The sequence below is a fragment of the Mesocricetus auratus genome, unplaced genomic scaffold, assembly GCF_017639785.1.
Source record: "Mesocricetus auratus isolate SY011 unplaced genomic scaffold, BCM_Maur_2.0 Super-Scaffold_100691, whole genome shotgun sequence".
Taxonomy (NCBI): Eukaryota; Metazoa; Chordata; class Mammalia; order Rodentia; family Cricetidae; genus Mesocricetus; species Mesocricetus auratus.
In genome coordinates, this window is record NW_024429267.1 from 19,668,951 (window position 1) to 19,692,676 (window position 23,726).

General features: G+C 40.3%; 1 protein-coding gene and 1 long non-coding RNA gene across 3 annotated transcripts in view; one reads left to right on the top strand and one right to left on the bottom strand.

Annotated features, from left to right (window-relative positions):
• Positions 1-18,748, top strand: part of LOC110341548 — a 38,804-nt gene extending 20,056 nt beyond the window's left edge. For both annotated transcript variants that reach the window (XR_002383515.1, XR_002383516.1), the window contains exon 3: positions 18,627-18,748. This is a non-coding gene — a long non-coding RNA (uncharacterized LOC110341548). The remainder of the gene's footprint in view (positions 1-18,626) is intronic.
• Impg1 (interphotoreceptor matrix proteoglycan 1) overlaps positions 1-19,983 on the bottom strand; it is a 99,194-nt gene extending 79,211 nt beyond the window's left edge. Inside the window, exons 1-5 of the mRNA XM_005073755.3 lie at positions 19,293-19,983; positions 12,990-13,156; positions 12,701-12,729; positions 8,262-8,326; positions 2,223-2,326 (exon numbers count right to left, since the gene is read on the bottom strand). Of these exons, the coding sequence (XP_005073812.1) occupies positions 2,223-2,326; positions 8,262-8,326; positions 12,701-12,729; positions 12,990-13,156; positions 19,293-19,440 (513 nt within the window). The 5' untranslated portion in view covers positions 19,441-19,983. The remainder of the gene's footprint in view (positions 1-2,222; positions 2,327-8,261; positions 8,327-12,700; positions 12,730-12,989; positions 13,157-19,292) is intronic.
• Between the last annotated feature and the right edge of the window lie 3,743 nt (positions 19,984-23,726).

Consider the following 23,726-nt stretch of genomic DNA (forward strand, 5'->3'; position numbering starts at 1 on the left):
ATTGCATATATGTTCCTTGGTGCAGTAGCTGTCTTACTTATCTTGGGATGTTTGATATACATCCCTATTCTTGGCACATCAGTGGACTTCAGCAAAATATTTGCTGAATGAAAGAATGGGTCATAGATACAAATGGTAGAGGCTGCTCATCAAGCGGTATGGCAGATACCAAATGAAATATGTGGGAATATTTACACAGAGGGAAGTACCTAAACCAGATATTGAAGGAAATGGAACACAGGCAATGTGAAGAAAGAGGAAAGAAAGACTAGTTATGATGTGGGAATGTCCTTCTGTATATGTTTCTCTTTTTGATTGATGACTGTCCAGTTGCCAGGCAGGAGTATAGGCAGGGCTACCAGACTAGGAAGATTCTGGGGAGAGGACAGAGGTAAAAGCCGAGAGAGACACCATGTAGCTGCCGAAGGAGTAAGATGCTGGAATATTCTCCAGTAAACCCAAACTACGTTGAGATATACAGATTAATAGAAATGGGTTAATAATTAAGAGAGAGCTAGCCAATAAGAAGCCTGAGCCATTAGCCAAGCACTTTATAATTAATATAAACCTCTGTGTGTGGCTGCCGGACCAGGCAGAACAGAAAGTTCTGTCTACATAGTTATCCTATAAATTTTATGCTAAATATTTTGAATTATAAAACACTTTCCACAATAGCACTTAGCCTGTTGGTGAGGCAGAATTTTTCAGAAAAACACATTATTTTTATTCCTTGTTCACAACAATAGTTCAGCCGTACCTGCTGCCATCTTGCCTGAAGGACACAGAGTAGCTAGCAGGATGCTCATTAGGATTTCTCATGCAGAGCTGGTAAGATGGATTTTTCCCCCTTACCTTGCCTTGTGCCTTGGAGGGAAATTGAAAGGATGGGGGCAGGGAAAAAAGCATAGATTCCTGGGGAAAGTAGGTGTGGCTGCAGCAAGAGTGGAAGGCTAGTAAATTCTGGGTTGTAACTCTTTGTACCGCCAAGTCCACTTCCCTGAGCAATAAGGGCAGTGTTTCTCTGCTTCAGCACCTGTTGGATCTCAGTTTTGGGAAGGATCAACACTTTCCTCTGTTGATATTCTAAACAACTCTCACAGCTATACCGGTCCACATGGTGGCTAGTGGGTCTTTTAGCCTTAGGTCTCTGTTTCTGTTTTTCCCTGGCTCGATGCAGAGGATTTGATACATTTGGCATACTTATGCTGCACATGACAGACACTAAAATTTGACTCTTGCTGCCAGCAAGACTTCTATTTTAGTGGAGAGGAAGTGAGTTGATTGTGATTGATTGATTGTTTGATTGATTTTAATGCTTGGGGAGCATTATTACCCATAAGTATCTGTTATGTACTGGGGAGAAGGGTTTCTGCTTGCCTCTTGCAGTTCTCCCTATTTTGTCCTAATACTCAACCTATCTATTCCCTCAGTCCTAAGAATGACATAAGTATAGGGAATAGAGAAAAATCCCCAGAAACAGCTGATGGACTGCAGTCTGACAGCTGAGGAACCAGCAAAGGACCAAACCAGGCCCCCTGAACAATGGTGTCAGTTAGGAGACCTATGCAGTTTATGGGGCCTCTGGCTAGTGAAGCCAGTATTTATCCCTAGTGCATGAATTGCCTTTGGGGGCCCATTCCCTGTGGAGGGATACTCTCTCAGCCTAGATACACAGGGGAGGCCCTATGTCCTACCCAAATGATGTGACAGACTTGGATGATTCCCCGTGGGAGGCCTCACCCTCCCTGGGGAGTGGATGGGGGTGGGATGAGAGGGTTGGAGGGCATGGGAGGACAGGAGGGAGAGGGAACTGGGATTGTTATGTAAAATAAGATTGTTTTTAAGTTAAATAAAATTTTATTTAAAAAAGAATTGGGGATAGAATAAAGTCACTGAGATTGCAGAGTGATGCAAACACAGTACAAAATGTTGAGTATTTGATCCATCCTTTTTCCTGCTTTACCAAAGAAAAAAACCATGGCTAGAGACACAACTCAGCTGGTAAGTGCTTGCTGTATAAGACTGAGTTTTTGACCTCCAGAATCCAAGGAAAAGTCAAGAGTGCATGGAAGCCTGCCTATAATCCTAGTGCGCATGTGCCCATATACATGTGAACATGCATACACATAGGCATGCACACCACATACACATAGATAGGAGAAAAAATAATGAAAAAGAAAAGACCAGACACGTGCATGAAAAACTACCAGCTCAGAACTTACTGTTGTGGGCTTCTGGATGTCTTTGAGGGTGTCACTGAGAATCTCGTTGAGGAATGTGTCATCAAGAGGGAGTGGGGAGGGCCTCAGCGACATGCTGGCAACATCTACAGAAATTAGAAAGATTTCAGACACAAAAAATAAGACTATAAAGAATTTAAACTAGAGCAAGGTCAAGATTCCACAATTCCATATGTCAGATAAATGCATTCTGAACTCAGTTTTGGATGATCCCATACATATGTCTTTGAAAAAACTATGAAGTCACACTTTCAATATCCATTAGGTTATTCCTTGTGGGGTCAAAATTTGGTGTTCTACTATTTGTTGTATAGGTAGATGATTTGTGAGGCCTGATTAGTGTTTCTCTTTGTGATTGTTTAAAGGATGTAAAGACAAGTATTTATATTGAATCTGTTCTTTTGGACATTATCTGAGAACATTTCCCAAGTCTTAATTATTAAAAATTTAGATCATGGACTCCAAGAGATGAAAGAGCATTAAGATGCTATCAATTACCCTTTTAGTTACCTTTTTAAAAGTTATTTATTTATTTTATTTGTACGAGTAGTCTGTCCTAATATTGCACCATATGGAGTGCCTCTTGCTCACAGAGGTAGAAGAGGGCTTTGAATGCTCTGGAACTGGGGTTGCTAAAGGTTGTGGGTTACCATATGAGTGCTATGAACCAAACCTATTTCCTTTGTCAGAGCAGCACTGAGCCATCTCTCCAGTCCCTCAAGTCACCATGTAAAGCATCCCTTTTAAAACAACCATCAAATAATTTCAGATCCCTGGGAAAAAATTAGAAACATTTAAAGATACCAGTAATGGAAGCCTAGCTTCTATTTAAGGAGTAAATCATTTTAACTTATTGCGTGTTACTATTTTAAATTATAATTATTTTTAGAAATGTTCAAGGAAAATAATGTTATGATTAATTAGTTTGCATTTGGTCAGAAATTGCTTTCCTTTTTATTTTGATTAGGCAAAACATAGGATGTATTGGTTTAGTTTTGAGCATTATGAAAGAGGCTATATCAATAAAAAGATTTGTTCTTTCCTCATTCCCCCAAGTATTTTTAAGTGTTCTATAACTCTGTGAGATTCTGTGAGGTTATTGCACTTAGCGTGGAACTGTGGGTCTTTATTGAGTTGTCTGGAGAAATGACTAAAAGTATATTTATATGTTATTTTTTAAAGATTTTTGTTTTATTGTTTCATGTGTATGGCTGTCTTGCCTACATGTATGTCTTAATGCACCTCATGTGTGACTGATACCTGCATAGGTCATAAGCGTGCAATGAACTTCCTGGAATTGGAGTAACAGATGGTTGTGGGCCACCGTTGTGTAATGTTTAAATTGTCTACATCTATTTCCTTAAACATTTATTATTTCTTTATGAAAATCAAAACCATTCTTTTCTTTTAAACACACAGTAATTTATGATTACCTATGGAGTCACCTTGCTGTGTGACAGAGTATTGGAAAAGGTGGGTAAAAGAGTCCATGCCATTGGTTGTTTGGAATCTGTTAGGACAGTATCACCGGTCTCTTCCTTTATAGCTGCAACTGAACAGTCTGCTGCAGGCACTGGAGTTGGAGAAATTCTCTACTATAGCAGGCTTTCTGGGGCCACCAGTCCCAAAATCACGACATAGAGACTTACTATTAGTTATGCATACTCAGCCTTAGTCCCAGTCACTCTTATCACTTGTTTTAACCTGTTTCTCTTCATCTACATTTTGCTTTAGGGCTTTAACCCTCCTTCCATTCAGCCTGCTTCTTCCATGTCTGGCTGGCTGGTGGCTGTCTGTCTGGCCCCAGGCATCTCTCTCTTTCTCTCCTCTTGACTCTAGATTCCTCCTCCTACTTACTCTCTCTGCCCACCAGCCCCACCTATCTTTCTACTGCCTAGTTATTGGCTGTTCAGCTTTTTTGAGGTGTCTTATACAGGCAAGATAAAACAGCAACACATTTTTACATAATTTAAACAAAGGAAACACATCTTTACATAGTTAAAGTAATATTCCACAACACTCCATCTTGGGAGAATAAATCAAACTAATGAAACTTTATACTTTTATAACTATTTAGCTATACCCTATTTTTATGACAATGAAAATAGCTTACCAGTTATACTAAATGAAAAGTGATCTTATTTGAACTCCTACTTTGTTGTCATGAAAAGAGAAATTGCTGGGACTAATAAAACTAGTACTGATTATCAGGTGGTATGGGGTTATCTTTCAGTACATTTTACCTCCTTTGAAGACTACTCTCATTTGCTTCATACCTAAGGTGCCTAATTCCTAGTCTCTGTGGTAGATTGGAACTGAAAATGAGAGAAAACATGATGTCTGTCTCTCTGAAACTAGCTTAGTTTTGCCTAATAACAGTATTTCAAGTCCTATTCATTTAACTGGAAATGGCCTAATGTCATTCGTTTTTATGATTTTTGGTCTTAATGGTACCAGGAGTGGGGTCATGAATTTCCACGCAAAATAACAAAAGCTTTAAAGGAATTTTAGAAACAGAAGAACAGAGAGAAGCACAGATTTTGGTAGCAACATTTTTCTCAGGTGTGCTCTGTTTTGCTAGACACAAGCCGAGATTCACGCGGCTTGCTTACTGGAGTCTTCCTGACTCGGCATAAAAAGAAAAAAACAAAAACAAAAACAAAAACAACAAGGTTGTTTTAAGAGACTCTACTAACAATTAAAAGGTGTGTACGTACAACTGGAAGTGACAGCTCTTGCTGGATGTCAGCATGGACTGAGGCGGTAAGCTGAAATCACGCTTACACCCGCCATCTTGAAACGGCAGTTTAAAACAGCCGCGGTTTTACAGATAAGACACGTGGCCAGAAAAACATAAAGATTTACAGTAAAGTCAGACTTGGATGAAGAAAATCTCTAAAGGTTTACAGTGTGTTTAAAAATATACGTGAGATTGAGAGAGAAAATGAAACGGCAAAGTGGTATATAAATACAAAAGCCGGCGTTGTGGTGACGCCGGTAGGATTTACTCCAGAGGCAGAGGCAGGCGGATTTCCAAAGAGAAATCCTGTCTCAAAGAAAAATAAATAAAAGTAAAATAAATAAAGTAATAATAGATAAATAAATAAGCCACGTAAAGATGGAAAATACACAGAGAGTCTGGATACTGTACGCTATTGTGTTTTTCAGGTTTTTGCTTGCTCAGGAAGGAACTGCTACTAAAGTACACTTGATTATAAATGCTGCTAAATTAATCCAACTTCTATCTTTTGAAAATGCCTTGACTTCAAAATTTAAGTATAAGGATATGTTACTCAGAAAAGGAGTTTTAGTTTATGTTTCCACAGAAAATGAAAAGCTGAGGATTCCTTCTAGGCTTCTGTGGTTTGACTGAACCAAGACCCCCGGAAGCAGTGGACCAGGTGTTCCAACAATTGAGACAGCTAAGATGATGGAGCTTTACAGACCCCAAAAATACAGACTTATACAGGTTTCTGAGTTTTGTCATGATCCCCATGGTATGAGCAGCGCCCCCTTCCAGCATGAAGCAGTTTGGAATGAGCAACGTCCTAATTCCCATCTTGTTTATAAACCTTTGTTTTCATTTAAATGGGATTGTTTATAATTGGTTAATGATCACAATCAATCTCTTTTTAATGATAAAAAGGGGAACTATGGTATGGGTATTGTTTTTCATTTATTGATACAAATTCAAGGTCAATTTTGTGATGTGTATATTTCTCCTCTTGATTAAGTATTGTGCTTATACTGATCTTTTACAACGTAATGCATAATTGAATACAGATTATAGATAGTTACTTATAATAGTTAGAGTTTATAGTTAGGTAAGTTAGGTTTTCTAGATATACAGAAATATATTTGAGATAAATAAACAGTCTCCAAACCTTTCAAAGACCTTCAGAAAATGGCATTTAAAATGGTTTAGGGTTTTTCTTGACAATGAGAAATGTCTGCTCCTGGCAGCACCAATTATGTCTGAGAGGAAAATGGGCATCAAAGAAACTCGTTATGGAGTTTACTTTCAACATGCCAAGATTAGCCATTTGGGCAAGAAACTGCTCTTGCCTGTACTGCTTGACTGTTGCTATATAAACTGGACATGCGGGACCCACAGGAAAGTGACTGCTGAACTCAGTCTTACAGGGTTCCTGCTTCATGAAAGAGTCTAAGAGACTTTCTACAGGACAAAGAAAAATGACTGACAGACTGCCAGCGCAGATGGACAGTTTGAAATTTCCTGCTTTGCTGAGAAGTGTTCCAGACACATTGTGGCCTATGGGCTGAAGATGGATGCCCCAACGTTACAGAGGAACTTCGGGTGACTGTCCAGGCAGTAAGATGTCTCTGTCAATCCTAGTGTTTATATATTATCCTTCTGTGGTCTTTGATGGAGTTGAAGACAGATAGTTATAATTATAGTTTTCCTTAGTTATGATAAAAGATAAGCTACATATAGGACTTTGGACTCACAAGGATGGGGTGGATGATATTTTCTTTAGATCTTGCTAAATGTTAATAGACAAAATGTAACTGTGTTCTTACTTGATAACTGTTCTGTCATATACAATTTGACTATGTTAAAGTTAAGACCTTTCTTTTTGTTTAAACAGAAAAGAGGAGATGTTGGGGAAGTCCTGTGTATATGTCAATAAATTACTGCTGGCCAATAGGAATCTAGATAGGTGGGGCTAGGAGTCCAGGAGGATTCTGGGAAGGAGAAACACAGGAGAGTTCGAGATGTAACACCATGGGGTAGGAGCCCGGAACTATTCTCCGGTAAGAGACATACTTAGATTAACAATTATGGGGTAATTACTTAAGTCAGAGCTAGCCAGTAAGAAACAAGCAAGGCCAACAGCTTCATAATTAATATAGCCTCCTGTGTGTTTATTTGGGACTGATGCCGATCTAGAACCAGGCGGGCGGGAAGGCTTTTCTCAAAGAAAAAGCTTCTCTTAACATACCTCTTTTTTGGTTAGTTCAGTTGTCGTCCTTGTTAACAAACAGTAATATATATGCAATGAAATAAAGAATACACACATGCAATGAATACACACACATACGCATACACACACACACACACACACACACACACACACACACCACACACACACATGTTTTTTAAAAAAATCCCAATCATTTGATTTTTACTAATAAAGGCTCTGAAGCCAGATGCTGTGGTGAAAGCCTGCTAGCTCAGAGAGACAGAGAAATCATCCAGTTGACCTTTCTCCTCAGCTGACATGCCCCCAAAACTCATTTTTCTCCTTCACCGTTTCAAACAAAAACCCTCAAACTGAATATTTGTCCCCCTCCTACTCTGTGGGTCTCCATTCTCCCTCTTATTCTGTACCCTTTTTTCTTAAAAATCCTATCTTCACTTCCTGTAAATTGGTTGCTTGCTCCACCTCTCCACCTATGGTTGATTTTATTTAATCCCATTTAAAAGCAGAAAGTTCTTGGATTAAAGGTGTGTGGTAGAGCTAAGCCACATCACAACTAGAAATAGGTTTTTCCAGTAAATAATGCAATCTCTGGTTCACCATGTGATCAAATATCCTGCAACATATATATGCAATGAATATACGTATTCTGTAGTTTCTATCAATTTCTAGTTTTATTCATGTGGTCAGATAGGACAATTTCTGGAAAACACTAAGCAAAAATCCATGAAAATAGCTATTGAGTATCATTTTATCCATAGTGCAGGGATTGAAGTCAGGGCCTCAAGCTAGGCAAGCATTCTCAACTGAGAGATATCACTAACCCCAGAAACCAGTTTTCAATTTAGCATTGTCCCTTGAGAAATTAGTGATGTGAAAGAAAGGCATTTAGGCTTAAATGTGTGACCAAACAGTATTTGTTAATGCATATAAATATTCAACAATAGAACCCAAACTTCTAGAAACGAGTAAGTGAAACATACATTGTACCAGCTTCCATCAAGGTGTGCTTTGTATAATACCTTTTCTATGATGGTTTGGATGAAAAGTTGGGAAATGAAATGAGATCTAAACTTACCTGTGTATAGCACAGGGGTTTTAGTAAGCTCTGACAGTGTCTCTTCTGAGGCTATTTCATCTTTTCTATTAGCACAAAAGAGAAGAAAAAAGTGGTAAAGGGAACTCAATGATAGGGAGCCTACATTTGCACTCACCTACACGATATAGACTAAATATTAGAGAGTAAGCATATTTTAATCTAGATTTATTTGTTTTTATTGCTGAATCAATGTTTGAATCTATCTACAAGCATCTACATCTATGTCTATATCATTGAAAAAAATTCAAACAAGCTCTTTTAATGGTTATGCCTGACTCCTAGTCTTTCTCTCAGACTCTTGACTTTGTGTGGTCTCATGGGGACAATTCTAAAGTAAGCAAAATTGAACTTCATTTGGGTCTTAATGTCCTATTGTCCCATGGCACATACAGTATTCTTGATATAAGAAGCAATGGGTGACATAACTGGGCACTGGAATATTCCTTCCAAGTCTCAGACTCCTATGAGTGTGCTTATCCAACAAAGAACTGTTGGAGCTAAAGGAATGGTCGAAAATTAGTTTCTGAATAGTACAGTTTATTAAGTCTGTATGCTTTGCACAATGATAACTAGCCAGAGAGTTGGGGTTAAGACTTCAGATCCATGGATGACAATGTGGAAGATATTCTAGGGTCAGACCCAAGGTCTCAATGGCAGAGGTGCCTGCATATTCAGTATCAGTCCATTCTTGATGGGAAATAGCAGAAAAGAATTGTGGGAGTGATAAACTTTTAGATCTCACTTAAAGATTTGTTTCTCTAAGCCATTAGATCCTGGTTGATAGCATATGTTTTAGCATAGTATATAGTTTTCTGTGGATCATGATGAGACACATGGAAAGAGGTGATCAATGCTCTGATCTTATAGAGTAATCTAGACTGTACAGAGCCAACACTACCACCTACACACCTCTGCCATCCCAACAGTTTCCTAAATTCTAAGAAGTGTATGCACTCTGACCAATTAAAATGGATATTTGAGCTTGGGAGATGGGTCAGTGGGCAAAATACTTGCTATGCAAGTATGAAGACCTGAACTCTCAGACACCCCCAGAATCTATATAAAATGTGGACACAGAAGTATGGGTCTATAGTCCCAGCACTGGGTGTTGGAGACAGATCTATTGGATTCACTCGCCAGATAGCCTAGCTGAAACAGCAAACTCCATTTTTAGTAAAAACCCTGTTTCAAAAGTAAAGTAGAAATTTATGGTGGAAGACAATGACATTCTAATCTCCACATGGATAGCGCAGGTGAGCATACCTATACACACATGTACACATACATTCATATATCTCACACAAACATTACACACACACACACACACACACACACACACACACAACTGAAACAATGGATTCAGTTGTAGAAATGCATAAGTCTATTAGTAGATCCAGGATAATATAAACTTAAATTCTACTGGAATTTGAAATCAGTCATTCTTACTATTTTTCTGGTGATATGCTTTATGCTTAAAAATAGCTTTTGTCGCAATGATATTTAAATGTCAAACACTGTAGCATTTACGACTTAGACAAAATTTCTCTCCTTTTTATTTTATAGACCTTTGTTTGTGCCCAGGCCTTCCTCTTAGAACTGCTTGACTCTCCTAGTTTCATGCTGCTGTGAAAGGATCTAAGAAAGAGGAGGGGAGTTATGACAATGGTCTGCTTAGTTGCAGATCAGCATCCCTGTGTGTGCTGCATCCTTGGGTGGCATCTTTATCCTCCACCATCGCATGTGATCTTCCTCTAAGCTGGCAATTTGTAGTACTCACCAGCAACTCTGGTTGGCAATCTGGATAGGGTACCTGGTTCTTCTATTGACCTTTATTTCAAAGCCACTTAAAATTGGCAGAATTATGGACTATTCAGGGAGTGAAATTTCTCTTTTCTTCTTGGAAAGGTTTTATGTGAAAGAGAGGCTTTCCTTTTATCTGCCTTTGTGTCTGATGCTGCTGTGAATGTGAGGCTTTCCTTCCTCTTTGAGAATGCTGTGGACACAGGCAGGGATACAGAGAGTTTTTCTCTGTCTGGAAGAGTTGAATGGGGTCATAATTTTTCATGTTTCTCTATCAAGAATTAAAATGCTTTGTGATATCTTTTCATGTGGGTGACCTCTTCTTAGCTCTAAGAGTATTTTTGGAAAGTAGAAGTCAGTAAACTATTGACCAATATTTAAACCAGCAGAGAATATTTCAGTGTCTTGTGAACAAAGTGTATGCTGTCACTCTTGGCAGTAGCTTGTTGAAGTGAGTGAGAGTAGCTCAGCCACTGCTTGATTACTAAAGCAGGAGACAGCACCACTGTCTCGTAGACCAGGTGTAGAATATCACGTGGGTCTTGCTGCTGAGATGGAGTTTGTACTTTCACAGGAAAGCAGGAAAAGGAAGGAAATGCTCAGCCAGAGGCAGGTGCCAAACCGAGGAGAAAATTCAAGACAGGTGGCAGTCTTAAATGATGATACCTGGAGTGAGGTAGTTTGGATGAGCACGGTCCCCATAGGCCCTTACACTTGAATGCTTGGTTTACAGTTGGTGGAACTGTTTGGGAAGGATTAGAAAATGTGTGTCCTTGTTGGAGGAGGTGTGTCACAGAGGGTGGACTTTGAGGTTTCAAAAGCCCAGGTCATTGAGGTCGTTAGTGTTAGTTTCTCTCTCTCTCTCTCTCTCTCTCTCTCTCTCTCTCTCTCTCTCTCTCTCTCTCTCTCTCTCTGTCTCAGTCTCTCTCTCCCTCCCTCCCTCCCTCTCTCCCTCCCTCCATCTCTGATTTGTGGTTTTGTCTCAAGGTGTGAGTCTCAGCTGTTGCTCTACTGCCATGCTTCCTTCTGCAATACTCCCCACCATGATGGTCATGGACTCACCCTCTTAAACTGTAAGCCCCATTAAATGCTTTCAAAAAGTAAGTGCCTTGTTTATGGTGCTATCTCATAGCAGTAGAAAGGTACCTAAGACAAGAGCTTGGAAGACAGGAAGATTTAAATAGGTAGAATGGAGGAGGCAGGTTCTTTCACGGAGGGGAGAAAACCCTCAGGTCAGAGTTCAGGGTGACCAGGGAGGGCAATGAGAAAGTAGTATGGAGGCCACAGTGGTATCATGGGTAATGTGAGTCAAACTGGAGAGGTCAGTAGACAAGAAAAATGAGTTAGTGTTCCCTCAATAAAAGGCTTGGGAAGAAACAAGCAACATTAACAGGAAGTTACTTAAGCAAGACCTAATAAAGTGATTGTTTATTAAATTGTGGAAAAACACAGAACTATGTGGCTGATAACAATGGGGTATATAGAAGCCAGAACAGAAAACTGTGGAAGAAGCTGATTGACATGAAGGTGATGTTATTTAGAGACTTTGCAAGTGTGTGTGTGTGTGTGTGTGTGTCCGAATGGCAAGGGTGGAGGTGGGATTCAATGACCGTATTCTACTCTTTCCATTGGTTGGTTCTATCCAGAAGCCAGAGGCCAAGAGGCACCACTGATGCACTTCTTAACACGTGACCTTCCTGTGCACAGACGTGGGGTGGAGAGACAGGGAGTGGGGTGTTCAGATGACAATGGGGGACAATGAGGGAATGTTTTGAGTGGCATCAGACAGGACTCAACATACAAAAGGAATATTCAAGATTTATTAATCTAGAAGTAGTTATGTGAAAGAGGAAAAAAAATAAGAGTCTGGGATAGCTATTGGGGGAGATCAGACGGCCTTCCCCTCCACATACACGAAGGGTAAACTGACTGAGCTGTGGAACAGGTTGGTGGCAAAGAGAGACTAGAAACCCAACGACAAATGTGAAAGGCATTTTTAAGTATTTCCTGTAACTTATATGTCTATGTATGTATGATTTCAACATGCCATCAACTGTGTGTGACAGTGAGTTTGAGTTTGGCAACAGCTTCTCTCTTCTTTAATAATTTTAGCTCATGCTCTCTCTTTCTCTCCCCCTGTGTAACCAAATTTTCTTATTTGATACTCAATTCTTGTTGAGGATATAGCTCGGTGCTTCAGTAATTTAGTTTGAGAAATGCTAACACTTTACAGAATACCAAATGAGAGTTCAAAATTCAGGTTGCTCTCTGATCATGTTATGTATTTTCCTGATGTAACTAATACTTTGCTGTAAGTCCTAAAAATTAAACTTTTAATTGCTCTAGATCTTTAGGTAAAAACATGTATTAGACGCGTATCACACAGGGAGGAATCCCATTTTCTTTCAAGCATCTATCTCAGTCTGTCAGGTCTGTCCCCTTTCCCTCCCTATGCTCATTTATCTTCAGTGCAGTGTATGCATATTACTTTGTCTGTCAGAATAACCTAAACAGATCTTGGTGGCTGACAAATCATCAAAGTATGGTAGCTTAGTTGCACTCCATTACATGATCTTTTGAAAGTCAAGAGCACCCAGCATTCTATTTTGGGTACTTACCTCCCAGGGAAGCTTCTCTGTTTTATTCTCTGAAAAAAAAAAGATAAAAAGTAATTTTACCCAGAGATAATGCCAACTGAAGAGCTAGAGTCTATTTTCATTCCCTCTGACTTCAGCTACACTTCAACCTGCCTGTGCAATATTATTTTGCAGGAATAAAATTCCTGTCTGTCTTATTAGCTGTCTCTAAGTATTTTGTCAAGTAACTCTTATGTCTTGGAAACCATTTCAAAGGGCAAGGTGCAAGGGTTAGAGTCCTGGCTACTGCTGCTGCATTGTTCAGGCTCACCTGCTGAAGAAGATCCAGGTGCTCCTGGGAGTTGCTGAAGTTTTTCCCAATGTCAAAGAGGCAGAAGGTCTCCTTCTGGCAGATGCTGACCCAGTCTTGATATTCCTCTGTGTCTGGAATGCGATCCAGAAAGATCCGATATGCTTCCCACACTATTTCTTGACACACTGTAACACACAGCAGTTAGGGATGTAAAATGGAAAGGCCTTTCCCCCAAGCACACAGTTTCATAATACAGAAAGTGTTTTCAGGCTTATGTTAACACACTAATTTACAGCTGTGATAGTTAGTGTGATTTGTCAGTCTAGAATCAGAGAGCACCAAGAAGGGATTGCCTTGTTTATATTATGTTGACCTGTGGGCATATCTGTGGTAGTTGTCTTCATTGCACAATTAAGGCGGGGACACCCTCCACCCCATTGATGAGGGCCTTCAGTGACTGGGATCCAGTAAAAATTTAGAAACTGAGTATAGCACTACCATGTACTCATCAATTCTTTTCTCTTTTCTCTGACATCATCCTTCTCAAGTCCCTTATCTCTGCCAGGATGAACCACAACATGGAATTTAGCCAAATAAACGCTTCACTCCTTGTCCTGGTTGTTTTCCATTGCTGTGATAAAGACCATGACCAAAAGAAACTTAGGGAGGAAAGGGTTTGTTTGGTGCACACATCCTGTTCCCAGCCCATCACTGATGAAAGCCAAGGAGGGAATTCAATCAGTGCAGGAACCTAGAAGCAGAAATTGAACCGAGGCCATATAGGAGTGCTTGCAACCCACGATTTGCTCATCCTGACTTCCTATATGACCTAGGACCACATGCTCAAGGGGGGCACTGCCTACAGTGTGCTGAGCCCTTCCAACCAATCGTTACTCTAGAAAATGCCTCACAGACTTGCCTACAGACCAGTCTGATGGAGGCATTTCTTAGGTTCTCTCTTCCCAGATGACCCTAGCTAATATCGCATTGAGAAACAAAACAAAACAAAAGCTAGAAACAAAAACCAACGTGTCCTTTAAATTACCTCTATTTGTGTATCTTATCACAATGCCAGGGAAAGAAACTGTGAGAACAGTCTGTGGAAATTTAATCACCTGAACCATTGTGTGCTAAGGGGAAGACAATGGGCACAAGGTATGACTGGATGGTCCTCGCATTCTCATGGAGGCCTGCAACGGGGAGGGGAGGGATTTTATCAAAGCATAAGTTTAGATTATATAGAAATGAGACCCAGAGAGACAGGCAAAGGAGATATGGGTGTGTGCTGTGAGAGTTGCGACATTTTCTACTCTTTGAACTGAGGACATTGGCCATGCTTGGCAGGCTCTGCCACTGTACCATATTACCTAATTCAGATTTTGTTTTTCTGGAAACCTGGGGTCACTGTTCAGCTTTCATCCCCCCCTGTCCCCCAGTGCTGGTGATTCTCTGGCTCACCAATGCCAGAGAAGTGCTTAAGCAGTGAGTCACATCTCCAGCATGACCCTCACCCGGCTCTCAAGAATAGCTTGTTAATCTATTTGTTAAAAGAACTCCATGGCTCAGTAATCAGAGGGTGTGGCAGAATCCACTGGACAGAAGAATGATCTGACTCTTATTTTAAATATCAATATTTACTGCTCACTGAAAGCAAAAGCTTATTAATTATTTAAAACTTTAGATTTCAAGAGTTACATAGAAGAAAAGATACTGTAGGAGGTTAATAAGATATGTTAGCAGACTTTCGCTGTCAGTAATATCTTTGTTCAATCAACGAAATCCCAGGCCATTAGCTAGTAGCCCCTGAATCATCAGGGGAACCGATCTCTTCGTGGTAACTCAGAGGCTGTAAGATAGCAGTCCTACTACTCACACGCCTGGTCTCTCATATTGAGTGAAGCCACAGGAAAGGGGGCAGTAGCCCCACATAGAAAATGTGCTTTGCAGTGTGACCTCTCTACTGCCTGCAAAGATCAGAGTGCCAGTCCTGACAGCCACAGCACGGAGCACACGGGCTTCATCTCCTCACCACTCAAAGAGGAAATGCACTTGGAAGTTTGCAGAGTTGTCCAAACTGTAGGTCCAGTCTGAGCAAACTGACTGCCCTTGGTGACCTCCTAGCCCTCAAGTTTCATCTGTCTTTAGGGATATATCTTCTTACTGTTGCCTTTCCTCCCAGTGTACATGCTAGTTTAGTTCAACCCCCACCGAACTGCCCTAAGAGATACAACAACACATAAAAGAAACTGTCTCTGTCTTTGAGGCTTAGTATTGGTACCTTTCATGGACAATACCCATAAATATCGGGGAGGCCATGATTCAATAGTTTCTTCTCATTACTAGATGCGTACAACCTTGGCCATGCTGCTTTTGGACACATTGGTTTTCATTTTCTTTCACTCCATTTTAAGGCTTGGACTAATTTAAAACATAAACTATTCTGAGTTTGTCTCACTAACTATTCTAAATTGAAACTTGTAAGCTTCTTAGGCATGTCTGTGTATGTGCATTATATGTATGTATGCATGTGTGCATTATACATACACATGCATACGTCTCTCTCTCTCTCTCTCTCTCTCTCTCTCTCTCTCTCTCTCTCTCTCTCTCTCTGTGTGTGTGCATTTGTTTTTCTGAGTGCTCTGTAGCCTGAGGACATATCAAGACAGATCTCTTCAGGTAGTGCCCTATCATACAGGGAGACTGAAGCTACACTTTGTTTATGGAGTCTGTGACATTCTTTTCCTCCCCCTTCCCTTGTTGCACTTTCCCCATAGAAGTCAGTACCAGCTTTTCATAAAAACCCCAAGAAGAGAACAATTCATTCTTGAAGCACAAGGAAGTTAGTTAAAGATTTATCTGCCAGGGGCACTGCAGTTCATAAGGACCATCATATTAAGGATGAAACTCGATGCTTAATCATGATTATCAACTTGACAGGATTCAGAATCACCATGAAAACACACCTGTAGGCATGTCTGTGAGCTTTTTCTAAACTTGATTGAGGTGGGAGACTCCCTAAATGTGGGCAGCACTATTTCATTGGCTCAGGTCTTAGGCTGTATAAAGGAGGAAGGAGCAGAGAATGCTATTTTCTCTTCTTTCCCAATGGGAGAGCAATATGATCAGGTACCTCCTACTCCTGCCTCAGTATCTTCCCTGCAGGGATAGACTGTGTCTTCCAAGAGTGAATAAACCCTTCCTCCTTTAAGCTGGGAATTTTGCCACTGCAACAAGGAACAGCATCTAGTCAAAACTAGAACCAATGGGTTTTCTTTTTGAGGTGTGTGTGTGTGTGTGTGTGTGTGTGTGTGTGTGTGTGTGTGTGTGTATGCATACCTGTGTGGAGGTTGGAGGACAACTTGTGGCAATCAGTTTTGTTCTTTCCTTCTATCAAGTGGATTCTGGAAATGCAAATCACATCCTCGGGCTTAGTGGCAAGTCCTTTTGCCTGCTGAGCTATCTTGAAAGCCCAAAAAGTGACTTAATATTGGGACTGAGAAAGAGCAAAGTCAGTGAAAAAAAGGAGAGCCTTGGGCTACAGCATGGTGGGGAATGTGAGGGTAGGCATCTTTGAGGGAGCTTCACTTGAGACTGACAGAAACAAACAAACTCTCCTTGTTTGCATTTGTGCTTTGGGACAGCATCTTAAAGCTGCCACACAAAGATCTTTATATTTCATTTGTGGTGCTTTAAGCATTGGAGGGTGGAGGGAGTTCACTATTTCTATTTGATGTCAGAATGGGGAGCTTTCTCCCCCCGAGTCTGTTGGAAGATGTCAGCAGATCATTTTGTAATGGCAGTGATGAGGGCAGTAAGTGGGTCACTCCATCAAAGGAACACAGCTTTGTGGCTAGCCCTTATTTCTTGTTTCTTTGTGAACCAATTTTTTAGACTTAAGAAACACACACTGATGAATAGTAAATTTTCATATCACCCAGAGGCAGCCATAAAGATAATGGACTGTCATTTGCCGTGGGGAGAAAAACAGTGTTTTGTTTTGTTCAGGGGAACAAGAATGAAAGAGGCAAACTTAATCAACAATAAAGAGGTACGCATTAAAATTCAGAGCTCAAAATTTGGTCATAGCAATAGTGTATTCCATAAATACCTTTGGTGGGTTATATATGTCAGTGCAAAGAATTAGATTTTTACATGAAAAGAGAAAGCAGTAATTACGGTGTGTGTGTGTGTGTGTGTGTGTGTTTCTGTCCATTAACAAACTTCATAGAACTTGCTGGCATCATTATCTGATCAATATGTAGGCAGTCCTAGCATAAATAATTCACACATCTGTCTTTTCCTTGTATTGCTGATGAATGGGATGCTTGCTTCCCATATCTCTCAGCAGGAATTTTACTGCGAAACTTCTGTGGAGGGAATGTGCTAGGATCTCAGTGTCTGTGATTAGGGATTTCCTTTTGAGTGTGATACAGTCATTTCCATTTTCCCATGGCTAGGACTTCTGTCAGAAAACAGATACCCTTTTATCTTTACATACAGTTAGACACATAGGAACAGAAGGTTTGATGTTTTTGAAACCCTCAGTCAAAACCCAATAAGAACTCTTAAGATGAACTGAGTCCCAGTGCTCAGCTACAGGTGAGTGTAGACACGGAAGTCACAAGGCCTCCTCCATCACAGCTAGAACTGAAGCAGTTGCTCCTGTAACCCAGCTTTCAACAGAGCAGGAAGATACAGCTTTTGGCATGAAAACTAACAACACCTGGTGTTGTAAGGGTGGGAAATGCCAGTCCATTCAACTTTGACATACAAGAGGAACTTTTCCCAGAGAGACAACATATGGCATCCTTTGTAGCTACTTAGAGGACAGAATGCCAACTACAAATATAATTTTTTATTTTAAAGGAGAAAGCCATGTGTCTTTGTCAGGGTTTCTATTACTGTGAAGAGGCACTGTGACCATGGCAACTCTTATAAAGGAAAAACATTTAATTGTGGTGGCTTACATTTTTCAGAGGCTCAATCCATTATAATCATGGCAGCATGGAGGCAGACATGGTGCTGGCTACATCTTGATCAGAAGGCAACAGGAAGTGGTATGAGACACTGGGTGGCATCTAGAGCATATGCGAGACCTCAAAGCCTGCCTCTACAGTGACACACTTCCCTCAACAAGACCATACCTACTCCACAAGGCTGCACCTCTTAATAGTGCCATTCCCTTTCGGGCTATTTTCTTTCAAACAACCACACCATGAGGATTCTTGTTTTGAAAAGATTAAATAACGTTGTTTCATTTATTTTGCATATCAACTAATTCCCCTCCCTCTTTCCCTCCCATCCCTTCCCCTTTCCCATCTACCCATTCCCTCCTCCTCCTCCTCCTCCTCCATCTCCATTCAGAAAGGGACAGGCCTCCCATGGGCTTGCATAAAGAATGGCACATCAAATTGAGGTAGGACCTAGTTCCTCCCCTTACACTGGGGCCATGTGAATTCTTAATCCATATTAAGTAAATAAAATGAGCAGGACATCTGCTGACAGCTGTGGTTGATATAATGCCTTAAAAACTTTTCAGGAATTGCAAGGCACCCTGCTATGTTGTCTTGGTATAAATTACTGAAGGTGCAGTAGCAGCCTGCACATTGTGAAAGTCATTTGTAATTTTTGTCTCCTCTGTCTCCCTGCCTCCAGGTTTCTAAACTTTCCAAGCCTTTTTTCTGGATCAGCAATACATAAGCAAACCTGTTATTGAAAGAGAAAGGATATGGGCTGTAATGTCACAGAAGAAGAAGAAGAAGAAGAAGAAGAAGAAGAAGAAGAAGAAGAAGAAGAAGAAGAAGAAGAAGAAGAAGGAGAAGGAGAAGGAGAAGGAGAAGGAGAAGGAGAAGGAGAAGGAGAAGGAGAAGGAGAAGGAGAAGAAGGAGAAGAAGAAGAAGAAAAAGAAAAAGGAGAAGAAGGAAAGAAATCCTAAGTCATAAGTCAGCTTATACAGGTTCCTGACTTTGCACCTGTCCTAGGCTTTTTACTTCATAATAACAAGAAGATTCAAGAATGGACTTCAGAAAAAAAATAAACAGTTAAATCCTGTACAGCAAGTTATTTTTTTGATGATTTTTTCCAGGGCCCCAATGGATCCATGTAGCATAACAAATTATTTTAAATCATAAGAGCCCAGAAATACCACCATTTTGTATGTTTGTGGCTCATTATTTTATCAAGTTAGTGGACTGTTGTCTACAGTGCTCGTGGAGGAACAGGAGACCTTGCACTTTTTTAAGGCTGAAGGCAATGTGTGGGTGAGTAGGAGAGAGAAGATAAAGAGATTGAAGGACTGATGGCTACCGTTGCTGTCCTTACCTCTTAGTCTATAATAAGCTTGAAGACTTGCTAAAATCTGTCTCAAGGATTCCTGCGGACAGATGTTAACATCGGGGAAAAGTGCTGATCTTTTGGTTCGAAGTTTTGCCAAATTGAATATTCGTCTCATATTTGACGCTTTGAGCATTTTTGCCGTACTTTCAATTATTTCGATTCCTGGGACTTTGTCTATGTTTTTAGTTTCAGAACTGTGTGTTTTAATGGAGGTATCTGTAAGAGAAAAAAGGGATTTCACAGTGAATATATACACTCAAGTGCACATGCTCAGTATGTGGATAGATGAACAAAATAAACAAAAAGCCTCTGGTTTACGACATTTCTATTTTGACACAGCTGACAACTTCAATACCTCAATGACAAGACATTTCTAGAAATAAGAGAATAGTATAATAAGCTGGTCAAGTATATATGTATTTTTAATACCAATATCTCAAATCGCCTTGCCTTTAGGGACTGCCAAATATCAAAACCACTTCCTGCATACTGCTCTGAAACTCACTTCCTACTCTGCACTGCAGCCTCTCAAGGGATGCTATAATCACAGTGGGGGATGGTAAAGCACTGTGGTACCAGCAGTGTAGTCCTGATGGGCAAGTGGAGTGCTTCTAAAAACCTCAGAGCAAAACCACAACAGCAAAGCCTTCCTGCCTTTAATTGGCAGTCCTAGGATTTCTGGAGGCCAGGGTTCAGAAGGTGGTAGTCTGGCTGAGAATATCCTGGGGGCATGGGTGGTCTTTGATAGGACTCACACGGGAAGTTTGGCAGTGGCTGGGGGTGGTAAGTGAAGGGCGGGGCAGGGAGTATGGCGGAGAACACACTTGCAGAGGAAACTCATTGTGATGATGGTAGCTGTGCATCTGGACCCCTCACCACAGCTGTCGTTCACCGAATATTTTTATTTTAAATTTGGACTTGTCTTTTAGCTTGTGTTATTTCACAAAGCCTTTGCTATTTAGATGGTTTGTATGTTTTTTCTCAGTTGATCATTCAGGAGGGCTCTGAGACACAAGGGTAACAGTGCCCTGTCTCTCCTATCACATCACGTCTTTCCTTCCACTCTGCTCTGCCAGCTAAGGAAGTACGGTGCTACTTCTGTTTGGAGGAAAGTGTTCACATTAAGATTTCTACTTGAATGCCCATAGAAACTCTCTCTCTCTCTCCCTTCCTTCCATCCTTTCTCTCTCTCTTTTCCTTCCTTCCTCTCTTTCTTTTCCTTCCATCCTCTCTCCCTCCCTCCCTCCCTCCCTCCCTCCCTCCCTCTCTCTCTCCCCCTCCCTCTCTCCCCCCCTCTCTCTTTCCTTCCTTTCACTTTATCCGTAACATTGGGCTTATTTCATGTGTCCCTCAACTGACGAAAGACACAAATATTGGTGTACTCATACAATGGAAAGCAAATTAGCATTATGATGAAGGAACCACTAAAAAATGTAAATCGTCAGCCAAAATAATTGAGGCACACCTCTCTTAGTTTAAGCTGTGGCCAAGAATACTAGGGGCAAAGACATGGAATTGACAGGTAGAGCCATATGTGAATATTTTGGGGGAAGCAAAGAGCGTGTATTTGGCAATATTCATTAAATTGTACAATTTGTGAAATACATTTTACTTTTTAAGAAGTTGTATCTCATGGCTCAGCGTGTGCTGTCTTTACAGAGGCACATTTGTGTTAAAGAGGGAAGACTCCTAAACTGATGGGTTACTGATAAGATCAAGCAGATCAGTGAAGATCAGTGAAGAGTAGTTCAAATGTTACAGAGTGTAAGAGTTCCTTCACGGCTTGGGTGAAAAGAGTCCGGGTGTATTCTTCATCACACTGAGGTGTCTCACAGAGCTTTTGTGGTCTTGGTTGGTGGTGAGGATCATCCTATCAAACTGGCTTGCTCAATGAGGAGGTTAACAGTATGCTCAGTGGAAATGGAGCGCTGGCTGGGACTTTCTGTTTTCTGAACTATGAGCTCACTTTATGAACTTTTCCACAGGCAGGGTCCCGTCAGTTCTTCTGATTGTTGCTAGCAGCATCTGGAGCCATACTCTCTGCCTTGTTCCTGCTGAAGATTAGCTTTTCTCTTAAGGCAGTCTGTGTTAGGCAGTGTTTCTGGATCAAGATTTGTAGTCAAGGGATATGCTATTGGCTGTTGATGAGTAATCATAGGGGAGGCTGGGATTACCTGGACTGGCCCAGTATTTCTGAGCCTGTGTAGTGGAGTCAACCTGAGTCAAACCAGTGGAATGGCAAATTGGAAGGTGATCAACAAATACTGGGGCAAAGCTGAGCAGATTCCATCTCCCTGGTTTCTCATATTCTAGGATCGTTGACACTCCATTGATCTCTTCCTTTTTTGCTTAAAACCAGCCATAGAGCTCTTTTCTATGTTAGTATTATAGCTCATGTTTAAGTCACAATCTTTATCTGTGTTTCTTCTCCAATCAGTGCTATGCAAGATCTCTAATAGTAAGGCATTTGGACTGCAGTCTAAGGATATTTGTTGGGCAGGCTACACTGACACAACCTGCTTGTTCCCTTCCTAAGGATTTCAAAAGAAAGGATAAAAGGAACTGAAACATAAATGTTACATATTTCAGTGAAGTAAAAACAGAAACAAAACAAAAAAAACCCAAAATGATACCATAAGGGCTAATGAAGTGGCTCTCTGGTGAGGCAACCAGGTATGTAGGATGATACTCTTCATTGTCTTGAAAGTGACAATGTGGCTATTGAGCTTGTTAAGGTTTTTTGGCTGCAGTTTCATAACTTTGGTATTTTTGGTTCAAGAAAGTATTTAGAAAAATAGGTAAAAGTTTAATGAGAATCAGTTGATACTTGAATACTAAGAAAGGTAGCATATTTAATAAGTGACTAGAAGATATATTTTGATACAAGGTTTCTAGCCCGGGCTTGTCTCCAACTTCTTATGTATTTGAGGGTGGCCTTCAAGTCCTGATCCTCCTGTCTTTGCCTCCTGTGTAGAATGACAGGTGTGTGCCACAACATCTAGTTTTTATAAAGTGCTGGTCTTCATTCATGCTACATCCTTAACTCTGTAATATTGGAAATTATTATTATTGAAGTTTTGAAATATTTACTTATTATTTAAATTTCATGTGTATACGTGTTTAGCCTGTTCGTGTATCTGTTCACTCTGTGTGTGCCCAGTGTCCATAGAAGAGGGTACCAGATTGGCTTGAACTGGAGTTAAAGACATTTGGAAGCCATCATGTGGGTCCTGGGAACTGAACTTGGATCTGCTTCAAGAACAACAAGTACTTCTAACTACTGATTGCTGTCCCATGGATATTATTTTGAGGCAGAAAATATTTCTCTAAGATGGTCATAAAATGATAGTTTAGATTGTATGGTGATGACAAGTAACTGACATCTGCAGTTATCTTCAAATGATGTTTGAAGTTACAAAGAAAAGAAAGGGCAATGTGATCCCAAGAAAAACTGAGTAAGCAAACAGTCAGACCAAGACTTCTTGTCCAAGACCAATGAATATAAAACCCTAAATTCAATATATTACACATTTATGAATAATATAGAGCTGCATTTTTTAAAATTATAGAATAAACACAAGAGAGAAACCTTTCTGCTTAGTTTTGGGGAACAGTCATATAATGCAATAGGAAAAATTTGTGTCTTCTCTTCAGTTCTAATATCAGAACCTAGGACACAGCTATATCGTTAAGCATATATAGTCATTAAAAAGAAAATTGAAAAAATCCCTTTTGAAATTAAAACCAAAAGAACAGAATGGAGATGTTTTATATATAAAATATGTTTTAGTAAAGGCAGAGTTTGGAAACAATTGCAAGTCTCTAAAGACAGATAAATAATTAATGGAACTGATTAAAAATGTGGGTATCAACAATGAAGAGGATTAGTGTTGCCTCTGGGGTGACAATTGGTCCTGAATGTGTCTAACAGAAAACTGGCATTTGCTACAGATTTGTAATTCTAAACAAAACTATGCCAGCTTTTCTGCTTTCCCTGCTCTATTTAATGTTCCATCCCTCCCCAATCCCTGAGACAGGATCACACCCTGCAGTTCAGGATATCCTAGAATTTGTCATTATCCTGCCTCATGGAACACTGAGATCACAGATATATGTCACCATTGTAGACCTACACTCATCTTAGTCCCCTCAGCTAGATGTACCTTCTTCTTGTTGTTTCTTCTCAGACTTTCATTACATTTTACTGAGAATAACAGAACGAGAGGAAAACATTGCAACCTTCCATCCCCGAGTCTGCTGTAACTGATTTCTCTATGTGCATGAACGTGCAATTATTCTTCCCATAATTAATCCACTTTCTTGAAACTGTGTTGTCTCCAACTGCTGACTCATTTTTTTGATGTATAGTTCTAATTTATACTGTTTCTATGTATACTGCTAAGTATCTACTTTTATCTA